The 13,235-nt window shown below is 37.4% G+C and overlaps 1 protein-coding gene across 2 annotated transcripts in view; it reads right to left on the bottom strand.

Moving 5' to 3' along the window:
* Positions 1–13,235, bottom strand: part of CDH8 (cadherin 8) — a 447,802-nt gene that overhangs the window by 214,518 nt on the left and 220,049 nt on the right. For both annotated transcript variants that reach the window (XM_006143789.2, XM_006143790.3), the window contains exon 4: positions 8,009–8,128. In XM_006143789.2, the coding sequence (XP_006143851.1) occupies positions 8,009–8,128 (120 nt within the window). The remainder of the gene's footprint in view (positions 1–8,008; positions 8,129–13,235) is intronic.

Genomic DNA, 13,235 nt, shown 5'->3' with positions numbered 1-13,235 from the left:
GGATTTCATTAGAAATGATTCTGTATTTAATGCTACTTTTCTACCTACCACTAATGAAAAATTTTCGGGTTGTTCTAAATGGAAATGTCCATTAAATATTATGTTTGCTTCATTAAATACAAATAAAATAGATAAATCAATTTATAGTATGTTCATTCCACTCATGGAGTTTTATGCCTAAAATCAGACATGTGTTCACAGATATATATATATATATATATATATATAGATATATATATATATATATATATAAAACTGTTCTTGCTATTGAAATTATTTAGAGTAATTAAAATCTTTTGTAAATCAATAAAATGTTCAGGGGAAAAAGGCATAGAAAGCAACTGTAGATACCAAAGACAATGTGGGAGGATAGTGGGAAATGGCTGAGAGTGAGATGAAGGGAATCAAGGGGTGGGGGAAAGCAAAATATGTAAGAAAAAGAAATGGAGAATTATTTGATGACAACAACATGTATGACATTATCCTCAATTGAGCCAATATACAGTGTATTCTGGATGGGGAAACTCATTTTTGCATGCTGTAATGATGTACAGTGAATTAATGTAAAATTAATAAATTAAAAAGACAAAAAAGAAAGTGAACTTCAAAGCCTTTAAAGGATTTTAACTCAAAAAAAAAAAATTAAAGACATTCTAATTTGTAAAGGTCAAAAGCAAAGGATGCCGGGTGTATTTTTTTAATATCGTGAATGATTAGAAAGCAGTATTATTTTAATGCCTTTAAAAATTGGAAGAAAAAAAATATTGGATACTTAGTCATAAGAGATAACGGCATTCATCCAAAATCACATAGAAATTATTAGAAATGTTAGGATTTCTAAATTCTAGCCTAAGTTTATTGGATGTGGAAAAATCTGTTCAAATAAAAAAAATCTTCTGATATTACTGAGGCAGTAAAAACTATTTAATATTTCAAATATCACCCAGATCACCAGCTGATTTTCTCCTGACCACATATCCCTTTGATAACCCTTGCTGTAGGGCCTTAAAACCTTATTAAACAATTGTCCTCGTTCCACACCTCTCATTGGCTAAACTGCCTACAGTCTTTGTGGACACATTCTCTGATGCTGCTACTTATAAAAGGCTTTTTTTAAATTTTCTCTTTCCCCACATATTTATTTAACGTCCCTACATATTTATTTAACGAGCTCACTCCTCCATCCCTATATCATGATCCTATGTCATACACATACACATATGTATACAAATACACACAAGAGTCTTCAGAAAGGTAATAGAAAATGGGTATGAGGGTACTTCACAAAGCTCATGGAAAATAGATTCAAAGTACACATTTATTTTGGTGTAAAACATTTTGAAATCCATGCATGATTTTTTTCATAATATGCATTTTCCAGGAACTTTTTAAAGACTTCTTATATTATTTTTTTAAATCTGTGCATGAATTGCAATTTTTTTTGCACCAGAATAAACTTGAACTTTAATTCCATTTCCCACAAATTTTTGAGGTCCCCATTTATGTGTGCGTGTATCCTCAGCCCTTAGAATAAGACTTAGAATGTATATGTCGACTAAATATCAATTAATGTGAGATGTCAAGGATTTCTCACCTATCAATGCATACCCAGCACTGTTGTTGGTCTGTCTGAGTTTTTCTGAATACTTCTCAAAGGCCTGTGCTGAGGAAATTCTTCAGCCAGCCCCTTTGGCAGTGGAAATGATTATCTATGCAATCCTGATTAAAAAGAGACTCTGTGTGTTTACAATTTATCACTTTGACTCAGAAGGCAGAAAAATGACTCAATTCCATGAAGGCATTCCATGAAGACTCCATGTATTATCTTGATTTTTAAAAAAGAGAACCATTCATTACATGGATTATTTTTTTCCCAAGGAGTATTTTTTAACTCAGCTCATTTTTACAGGTTCCACTGAGACAAATGTTATTTGTATCCAATGAAGAAAGATGGTCTGAGTCAAAAAAAGAAAAAAAAAAAAAAAAAAGGTCAATGAATTAAGTTAGTTTATTTTTAAGCAGGTCATTTTTCATACTCTCACTTGCCTGGAGCAAAGTTTAGACTGTTCTGAAACTTTACCCTGGTTTCTTTAGATAATTAAGCATTTATTATTCACTTGCCTTGCATTTCAGTTAGACTTTCTGTCTTCAGTCACTTAGGATGGACTACAACTGTTTTCTCACTGCTGTCCTCAAATTAGTGCTTTTTAAATAAGTGGCACATTTCTCCCTGTCTGTGCCCAACATGCTACAAGCAAACATATGGTTTTGAGGGTGGCAGGAAAGAAACAGGAAAAAAAACGTCTTTTTTTTTTTTTAATACAAATACTATTTTCAGCCTTTTGAAGTGCTGTAATAAAAACTATTCACAAAAGTGACAATCCATTTTACAATTACTACTGCCTCACATCTTTACCACCGCACTACCTCGTGTGCCTATGTATAAAGGCTGTCTGGGCTTGTTCCCAAGTTCTATACATCCATTTCCAAACCAGGGACATGCCTCAGCCTGAGTGACACTGCTCTGAAGTCAACTGGGGTACAGAAGAAAGTCAAAAAAATGAAGTATGAAATCAGATAGATTTACTTCAAACCCTTTTGGGCAAGAAATGTAAAGTCAGTTTCTGTGACCTCTCATCAATACAACCAAAATGAGGCTAATACCTATCTCAAAACATTGTGTGGAATACAGTAAATTAAATTATGTAATGATACACAATTACTATAATGTAAAGAACATCTTAACTGTTCAGTAAATGAGGCTATTGTGGCTATTGTGGTTTATATTCTTTTCTTCTAAATCCTCTTTTTTTTTTTTTTTTTTTTTTTTGCTATAGTGCACATGTGCTTGCTGGAGAGAGACAGAGAGAGAGAGAGAATGAGAAATCACTCCACTAGGGGGAAGTCCATGCCACAATCCTTTCTCTTCCATCCTCTTCTTGTAATTTTAGCATGCATGCATTTGTGCCCAGCATGTTTTTCAAGTTGCCAGGTCCAAGACTTGAACTGCAAAGTCAGCCATGTGGGATCCACCTGCCTTAACCACCACCCTCCCAGCTGGCCCATGTTGTTATTTATATTCTTGTTTTCATTCTTCCTGTTGTTACAGCTTGACAGAGAAGCCTTTCTAGAAGTGGGGAAGGAATTGATCTTGCTCTCTCCAAAATGCAGTTTTGTCATTTGCAAAATGGAAACAGAAATTCTTTCCTCTACAGTTTGGTTTAGTGCTCTGTCGAACAGAGGACTGTGCCAACATAATTTTTTTTTTCTGTTATTGCTAACTGCTTTTATTGGTAGTACTTGTCTGGCACAGTGACCTGTGGAATAGGAAATACAGTAAACACTACTCTTTTTCTTGTGTAGTGGTCCCTCAATTTTCCTATCTCCCCATGTGACTTGGAAGTAAATCTGGACAGGAGTCTACCACAATCCCAAGGCTCATTTTTGAAAAGTGCAAGAATAGTACTGTGCTGCCTTACACACTTCTGACAGAGTATGAGATTTGGAAAGGGCATGAATGCTATTCCTAAATAAATCTCAGAAAATCATATCTGAGATTAAAATGGTATTTTTCCATCAGAGAAACAGAAGAAATGCAGACTGCAAACAATGCTATAATCCCCAGCTCTTTGTTTCACTCCTCTGTCAATCACACCAAGCTTTTTTCTTTCTATTAATTTGCTTTCCCCCTCTCTCTCCCTCCATTCTCCCCTTGCTTCTATTTTCCTTGCTTCCTTCTCTCCTCCCTTCTTCCTTCCTTTCCTTCCTCCTTTTTAACTACTTATGGAAGGACTTCTCGGTGCCGGATGCTGCTAGGCATAAGGATGAAAATCAACTAATCCAAAAGTTCCATTTTTTTCACATTCTATTGGAGTATGGGAACTTATTTTAAAATTATAAAGAAGTCAACGGACAAGATAATCACTGACTGTATTAAGCTTGAAGAAGGAAATAAACAGAACAAATAGTCTATCTCTGTGGCCTTAACATGATACATGAAACAAAAAAGTTCTCCTGAGGCACAAGATTGATAATTATGACAACAGAAAATAACTTCACTAAGTGGGAATGTCACAGGCAAGGGGACGGCAGAACGTATCTGTTCCAAAGTCCAGAGTTCCATACCGAACATTGTTATAAGGAAAACAAATACAAGATAGGTGAAGGATTTCTTGTTTCTCATGCTCTGGTTTCTGTTTCCTTATTGAAACGAGTCTAGCATCATGGACTTGCTATGTTTAATATCACATTATTGGATTCAAGAGGACGAGAAGTTATTTTCTCTTCTGTTTTTAATACATACATTATGGCAGCCACAGAGCACACTACTTGGATTTCCCTTTAAGAAAGACCCTACTAAGTGGCTCCTGGCTAGAGATTAAGGGAGCCAGATCACACGTAGGCAACTGCTGGGAACTTACGTTACTCCAGCAGCTTGGAAAACATACTGGGTACATATGCATGCATGTCCCAAATCCCAAAGGGATGGAGAAACGGAGGAGACGGGATTGTGGTGTGCCCAGGCCCCACGTGGGAGTACTTTCTCCTCCCCTCTTTCTGTCTTTCTCCGGCAAGTGCATGTGCCCACTAGCAAAACTGAAAACAAATCAAAACAATAAGACTCTGCTAAGAAGTGCAGAGAGCTGAGACCCGTTAGTTCAAGCACTTTCCGTACTGGCTTCCAGACTCTAGCCAAGGTCCAGCTATTTCTAGGCACCTCACAGCCCATGACTGCGTGTGGGGGTTACGTTAAAGTCTGGCCACCAGGGTGCAAGTTGGAATTAATTTAATGAATAATCCTTGTTCCAGAGATCCCATAGGTTGCTCTGGAGATGCTGCCAGATCTGAATTGGCTTATCCTTTCTCTCCTCTTTCCTTGCACAGGTATCAGGTCTGCATTTGATATGAAGAACTTTTCTGTGCAAACCTGCTTCTTGTCTCTCTTATCTTTCAGAGTCCTAAACCCTCAATAAGTCACCTGCACTTCTTATTCTATCTCAACATCTTTTTTCCCACAGGACCCAACCAATACACATTTTTCAGTCATCAAAAAAGGTATTTACTATGTATATGTTCACAAAATTAAAAAATCCAAATGTTCAATGATCTTTATCTATTTTGTCTGTATTTTTCTAACATAAAAGAAAATATTTTGCTGAGAGATTTTTGCCTTAGGATATGTGCACTCACCAGACAGACAGAGAGAGACATAGAGACAGAAAGCGAGAAATCACCCCCCAGGGGGGATGGCCATGCGGTAATCCTTTTTCCTCCATTTTCTTCTCAGGATCTTGGGCGCACACACACACTCAGCATAATTTTTCAAGTCACTGGGTCTGGGACTCAAACTGCGGTCAACCATGTGGGAGTCCAGTGAAGTAACTGCTATGCCATCCACTGGCCCATCTCAAACAGTGTTCTTACTCTATTTCTGCATAACTGTTATACCTTCCTTTCGCTCACTCTCTCTTTTCTTCTCCCTCTCTCTCTCACACACACAATCAAGAGTCTCAAGAAACGTTTAAAGAGAGAAAAGCCCTGCAAGTTAAAGTCAAATTTCGATTCCACAGGAGTAACTAACACTTTCTGCTTTCATTTGAACACGTCCAAGTATAATTATGTAGGCATTTACACACACACAAAAAAACTTTACCTTTCATTCATACATATTTATGATTCAGCTAAAAAAAACTTAGACTGATATTATCGATTATTGAATTTTAGCCACTTTCCATCTGCATTGTGACTGCTGGAGTTAAAAACCTAAACCTCATTCACCAAAAATTTATTAATCAACTATTTCTTTTTTTTTTTTTTTTTTTGGAGAGGTTTTTGCTAAAGGGCGCTTGCACTCGCCAGACAGACAGAGAGAGACAGAGAGACAGAAAGCGAGAGAAATCACCCCCCAGGGGGGGGATGGCCACGCCACAATCCCTTCTCCTCCATTCTCCTCTCGGGATCTTGGGCACTCACGCACACGCGCCCAATGTGAGTTTAAGCCACCAGGTCCAGGACTCGAACGGCGGTCGACTACGTGGGAGTCCAGCAACATAGCCATTAGGCTAACTGCTGGTCCCTAAGCAACTATTCTATGATTTCTTCAAATATCATTTGTCTCCATTACCTCATCTACAAGTGCCAGAACTTTCTAAAATGTAAATCAGACAAATTTCATAGCAGTCAAATAGGAAATGGTAAAGCTGATATGGATAGACACTATGCTGGGTAGAAATGTAAATATTAAACATGACCGACAACATTTAATTACACAAATGGCAACATGTAACAACGAGACTTTAGTCTTCCAAATCCTCTAACTTAGTAGAGGGCTTTTATTAGCAATACCGCATAGTAGTTCATTTTTAAAATGTGAATGATTTCATGGCATCACTATGCTTTCTTTATACTGAAAAATAATCTGTCTTCCAAAGTGAATTGTTTGATACTTACAGGTGGACACTAGCCTTTGCAAATTTTTTCTCCTTATATTTAATTCAGTGCCTGGCACACAGTGAATGCTCAGTGGAGATTTTCTGGATTAATGTCTCTATTGCACTGGGAATGGTGAACAAAAGACTGTGAACAAATGCCCAAGAAGCAAAGGAGAACATTATTCAACTCCACTCTACAAATTAACACATTTCTGTCTTACAGAAGGCACTGTCCCATAATTATTGCCTATGAAAAGTGGTCAAAAAGGTCTGACAATACTTTTGAAATTATGTCCCTGGCTGTGAGTCCAAATTTCGTACTCAATTCTGCCATTGTGACTTTAGCCAAGAATTTTTTTCTCCTTCAGACTCACAACTGACTACCGGCTTGCCACTACTTTAGGTACATCAAGAGATAAAATGATAGACAAGTTTACAACACACTTCTTGGCTGAGAAAAATATATATAATTATACCTATAATTATTGCATTTTATAAGAGTTCTTCCCTATTTCTAAAATCTAAAGCCAATTTGAAACCATGACCTATTTATACATAAATGCAATTTTTTCTCACGTTTAAAAGCATAACAATTTTACTCTTTGAATTTTAGGGAAAAGCACAGATGCTTTAAAATTTTTCATTTAATTAATAATTAAGTTAATGGTAAGTCATGGAAATTTATCTCAATAATGCTGAAAACTCATGAATCAAAGAAATGATAATACATGTATACATGCTTGTACATTTTTTTCTATTTAGAGATTTGCAGATAAAAATCACCAGAAAAAGAAGGAAAATATACACTAAAGTACTTTTTAATAAAAACCATTTTTCATAATAACTTTAACAGTAATAGTATTGTTAACATTATTTTTTAAAAAAATGTTTATTTACTTAATTTTATTTGTTATGACTTACTTCTTGCTTATAAAAGCTGTACCATGAGACTGCAAGTTATTGACTAGGTTTAATATTGGCCATAATAATATCTTCATAAGAGCTCTAGTGGGTAGACATCAGTGCATATTCTGTTTTACAAATGATTAATCTAAAAGCAAATTTAATAATATCTAACAAGCATTGCACGATTACCATTGGCCATGCATTGATTGTTTGATATTTATTGCTTCATTTGATCTTCATCATGCTTCATCTGATCTTCATCATAATGTTATGAGAGACCTATTCCATAGATGTGTATATTGAAACTTATAAAGATATATACATGTTATTTGCCAAGGATCACACAGTCAATAAGTAACTAAATTTATATTTAAATCTCTAATATTTAAGACTTTCTAATGTCTAAGCATATTTTTTCCCCTTTATTCCAGGATGAAAAATGGTGTCAGGCCATCTGTTAAATAGGTGATATTCTACAAAGGTTCTGCAATTTGTTTTAATCAGCATCAAAATGATTGCAGGGTTTACCATGTACATCGCATTGCACATTTGAATATTTTTGATACAGCAATGAAATACTTAACCATAGCATTTCATAATCCAAATCCCAAGAAAAGTGTTTCCCTGAAGCAAAAACATGTTAAATAGAATTCAAAATGTAAGCCACAAACCTGTTTCAGGCTCAATGGAAAAATAAGGCTGCCCTTCCAAGATACTATAAACCAACTTTGCACTGTTTCCATAAACTGGGTCATCAGCATCAGTGGCTGTTACATTAGTGACAGACGTACCTAATGATAAAAAAAAAAGAGGGAGAGACAAAGAAAGATAATAATTAACACATTTTTTTCTTTGCCAAGAGCTAAAATTTGCCAAGCATATCATACAGAAATCCATGTGTGAGAATAAAAACAGGAAAAATAAAACTCTTTTAAACTATGGAGAGAAACTACTGTCATAATTTCAACAATATCCAAGTCTTTATTAAAAAGACTACAACTAGGCTGGAGGACTACATCCCTTTAGTATCTGTATTATTTAAGATTCCTTTGTAGTTTTCATTTTAAAAATACCTATTGGATTCTTGCAAGCTTGGAGAATACGTAAAGGAATTATATCAAAGAAATATGAAACATAGGGTTAATAATGTAATATAGCATGTAGCATTTAAGTTTTTGCAAAAGCACAATTGAATGTAACTGGGAAAATTGGCTGCTGAAAAAAGCTGTTCAGAAATATCAAAGGAATACTTTATCCCATCTTATTTAATTCCTCAGAATATAAAATTAGATTGGAACCACCAATTAATCAGTATGCCTGGGTAATTAGGCCTTATGGATAATAGAATCAAAACCTTTTTTAAGATTAATTTTCCATTTTTTATTCACTTATTCATGCAACAACAAGGCACATACAGTTTGCCTGATGAGGAGTATATATATTATACTCAAGAAGCTTGCAGTGTGTTGGGAGGTGGGGAAAGAGGAGGGGAAAACAAATACATATGGACATTATGTTGAATGCAGTAGCACCAAATACAGATTCCTAATTTAGTCCAGCACAAAGTAGTGAGGGACAGTTTCCTAAAAGTAGTAGTATTTAAGTTAAACTATTAAAGAACACAGAGCTGGGAACCAGCAGGTAGCGTAATGGCTATATTGCTGGACTCCCACGTAGTCAACCATGGTTCGCGTCCTGGACCCGGTGGCTTAAAACTCACGCCGGGCGTGTGTGCATGTGTGCCCAAGATCCCGAGAGGAGAATGGAGGAGAAGGGATTGCGGCGTGACCATCCCCCCTGGGGGGTGATTTCTCGCTTTCTGTCTCTATGTCTCTCTCTCTCTGCCTGGCAAGCACACGCACCCTATAGCAAAAAACCTCTCCAAAAGAAAGAAAGAAAGAAAGAAAGAAAGCAAGAAAGAAAGAAAGAAAGAAAGAACGAACGAACATAGAGTTTAACCAGGAGAATGGTAAAGAGGGGATTCTAAGCAATAAGTCAAGCATAAAATTAAAGATCAAGCAATATGAGAAACAATGGAATGTTCTGGAAACTTCAGAAATGGGAGAAATTAGAGAAGTCTGATGTATTAATAAGAATCATGTTTTGGGGACCAGCAGATGGAGTAATGATTACATCGCTGGACTCCCATGTAGTTCACCATAGTTCGAGTCCAAGAGTTGGAGGCCTAAAACTTACACTGGGTGCGTGTGCATGTGCATGCATGTGCGTGCATGCCCAAGATTCTAAGAGGAGAATGGAGGGGAAGGGATTTCGGCATGGCTATCCCCCTGGGCGGTGATTTCTCACTTTCTGTCTCTCTCTGTTTCCCCAGCAAGTGCACGCACTCTATTGAAAAACACTCTAAAAAAGAAAAGAAAAGAAAAAAAAAAAAAAGAATCACGTTTTATGAGGGCAGGATCAATGTCATTCTTATCAAGTAAGTGTCAGACACAAAGTAGTTAATGAACATAGACTTACTAATTGAACAAATGAAGGAGTGAATAAATTATCTAATGATCTAAAGAGCAATGGTAGTTAGGTAGGTGTCAGTTTTTTAGAGGCAGATTCTGAGATAAAAATTTCTTGAAGAACTTCTTTTGGGGTGTGCCCATTGACCAATATCAATGGGAAATTGCGAAGGACAAAAATAGGCAGAAGGGGCACTTAGCCTTGAGCCAATCACAGTCAAGGCCTCAATGAACTCCATCAGGGTTCTGGAGTTGAGATGCTCATTATAGAAATGGAACCAGGCCTGTATATTCCAGCACTGAGTAGCTGTGGGATAGAGAGTTTTGGTCTAGGGCCAAAATAGTTGACAGCACTCTTCGGCAACCAAGGGAAGAATGTATTCATCCTGAATCAAATGAAGGCTGTCTGAACAGCATACCTCAGTGTTTACCGAAACAGGGTAGAACTGTTGCAATATCTTGCCAATCAAAATCTTTTTTTCTTTCTGTTTTGGAGAGGTTTTTGCTATAGGGCTTGTGTGCTCGCCAGAAAGACAGAGACAAAGAGAGACAGAGAGACAGAAAGCAAGAAATCACCCCCCAGAGGGGATGGCCACGCCTGCAATCCCTTCTCCTCAAAATCTTTTTGAGAGATCAGCAGGTTGCATAATGGTTAAGTCACTGAACTTTCATGTGGTCAACCATGGCTCAAGTCCTCAACCTGGAGACATAAAGCTCACACCAGGAACCAGTAGATGGTGTGATGGTTACATTGATGGACTCTCACATAACTGACCATGATTCAAGTCCCAGACCTGGTTGCTTAAACTTTATGCTGGGCACATGTATGTGTGTGCCCAAGATCCCCAGAGGAAAATGGAGGAAAAGGGACTATAGCATGGCCATCCCCTGTGGAAGGGGGTGATTTCTTGCTCTCTCTCTCTCTCTGTTTCTCCAGCAAGTGCACATGCCCTATAGCAAAAATATCTCTTAAAAAAATGTTTTTGAAGTTTTTTGAATTTTAGTCAACATATAGGAAAAGGTACCAATAATACATGAGCAGTTGATAGTCCTGTAAAATTTGAATTTCTGCTCAGAATGGTGATTCAGAATCTACCATTAAAAAAAAAAATGCACTTAGTGTCTCTTGCTTTTTTTTTTTTTTGGAGAGGTTTTTTCGCTATAGGGCGCGTGTGCTAACCAGACAGACAGAGAAAGACAGAAAGCGAGAAATCACCCCCCAGGAGGGATGGTCACGCCGCAATCCCTTCTCCTCCATTCTCCTCTCAGGATCTTGGGCACACTTGCACACATGCCCGGCGTGAGCTTTAAGCCACCGGGTCTAGGACACGGACCGCGGTCGACTACGTGGGAGTCCAGTGACATAGCCATTACACTAACTGCTGGTTCCCGACTTAGTGTCTCTTGTGTAATGCATTCCACCAGATACCAGGAATGATATATGAGGGACCTCCAAGAATTTCGTGGAAATACATATTTTGAAAAAAACTATCCATGGACTTCAACATTTTTTAGCACCAAAATTAATTTAACTTTATTCCATCATTTCACAAATGTTTAAGTCCTTTCATGTAGACACACATGCATATATATATATGCACATTATTTATATGTATACATATCATATATGTGTGTGTGTGTTTATATATAAACTGAGACTTACTTTCATAAGTAACTCATCAACTAGCTGGTAAAGGAACACACAGAAATTCAGTATTCGTAGTTATTTGAATATTACATAAAATAGAGGAGAACCAAAGGCAAAATCTTCCAGGTGAAAAAAAGATAATGAGAAAAATGTGACACAAAATTAGGAGGGTTGATAGGAAAAGTTAACCATCACAGCTAAAGCTGAGAGTCAAATATAGACAGCATCTGAATGCCAAGATGCAGAGTGTTGGTTTTATCCTGTCGGAAATAAAGCTGTTTCTGCTAAAGATCAGGCCTATGTTGTCGGCCATTGCCTCTGTGTTCTCAGATTTTATTGAAGGCAGACACAAAGAAGATTAGGAGGCCAGACTGGTTATGAGATTATAGTAGTTGTCCCATTAAGAAGTGATGAAATACTATCACTGAGTAATGACCATAAAATGGATATTAATGATGAGGTTAGACTCTGGGTAAACTGGGTGAAAGGTTGCTATGGTTTCAGTAGCTCTTGTCCAAAATTTAGGTGTTGCCAATGAGACAGTAATAAGAGATTGGCTTTTAAGTATTAGGTCATGAGGTCTCCAATCTCATGAAGGTAATTAGTTACCCTTATAAACACACTTGATGTTAGGAGTGTCTCTTGCCATTCCACCTTCCTTCATGGGAGGACACAGTCTTTCTCTCTGCAGAATGCACCAAGAAGATCTCCAAAAGGTGCCAGTGCTTTAATCTGGGCTTCTTTTTTTTTTTGGAGAGGTTTTTTTTTTTTCTTTGCTATAGGGCGCGTGCGCTCGCCAGACAAACAGACAGAGACATAGAGACAGAAAACGAGAAATCACCCCCCAGGGGGGATGGTCACGCCGCAATCCCTTCTCCTCCATTCTCCTCTTAGGATCTTGGGCACGCACGCACATGCGCCTGGCGTGAGTTTTAAGCCACCAGTTCTGGGACACGAACCGCGGTTGACTACGTGGGAGTCCAGCGACATAGCCATTACGCTAACTGCTGGTTCCCTAATCTGGGCTTCTTAGCCTCTATAACTATAAGAAGTAAATCTCCATTCTTACTAAATTATCTAGTCACATGGTCAACCACATATTCTGCTACGGCAGGACAAAACTAAGACATGGGTATGCAGAAACTATTTTTGCTACTTTTCTCTAAGACTAAAATTAGTTCAAAAAAGTTAAAGAAAAAACTATGAATAGTGATGAAAAAAAATTGAAGAATTAATGAAAGAACTGACAAAGAGTTCAGAGACCGATAAGGAAGTGTGAACTCTTCTGCACAGCAGATCACATAACAATCATTTCTTGTTTATTTTGTTGTCTAGTACATTTATTTAGATTTAAGAAGAAATTCTTTCCCTTCATTATGAAGTAAAAGATTAGCAGTTAAAGTCAAGGTTTAATACTCAGGATGATGTTAAGCTAATGAGTCTTAACATTCAGTTATAATCACTGTCTAGGCACTGGAGAATGGAAATCAACAAATACTTCAAAATTCCCAGCCAGCCACTGTGACACAGTCATGTGCAATGCACTGCAATGCTAAGTCCATGGCAGGGTCCCAGGTTTGTCTCCCAGAATCTCCCTGCATATGAAAGGCATGCTGGATGCCTATGATCCCAGCTGCCTGGTTGAGACTGAGTGTGGGTATTCCCAATTCTCTTTTTCCCCAAAAAGAAAAGAAAAAGTAAAAGAAAAAGAAAAAGAGAAAGGGAAGGGAAAAGGAAAAGAGGAGAGGAGAGGAGAGGAGAGGAGAGGAGAGGAGAGGGGAG

This window comes from Tupaia chinensis, unplaced genomic scaffold (assembly GCF_000334495.1).
Source record: "Tupaia chinensis unplaced genomic scaffold, TupChi_1.0 Scaffold000105_1, whole genome shotgun sequence".
Lineage (NCBI taxonomy): Eukaryota > Metazoa > Chordata > Mammalia > Scandentia > Tupaiidae > Tupaia > Tupaia belangeri.
Note: the sequence above shows the minus strand (reverse complement) of the source record. Positions and strands in the feature narration are given on the sequence as shown.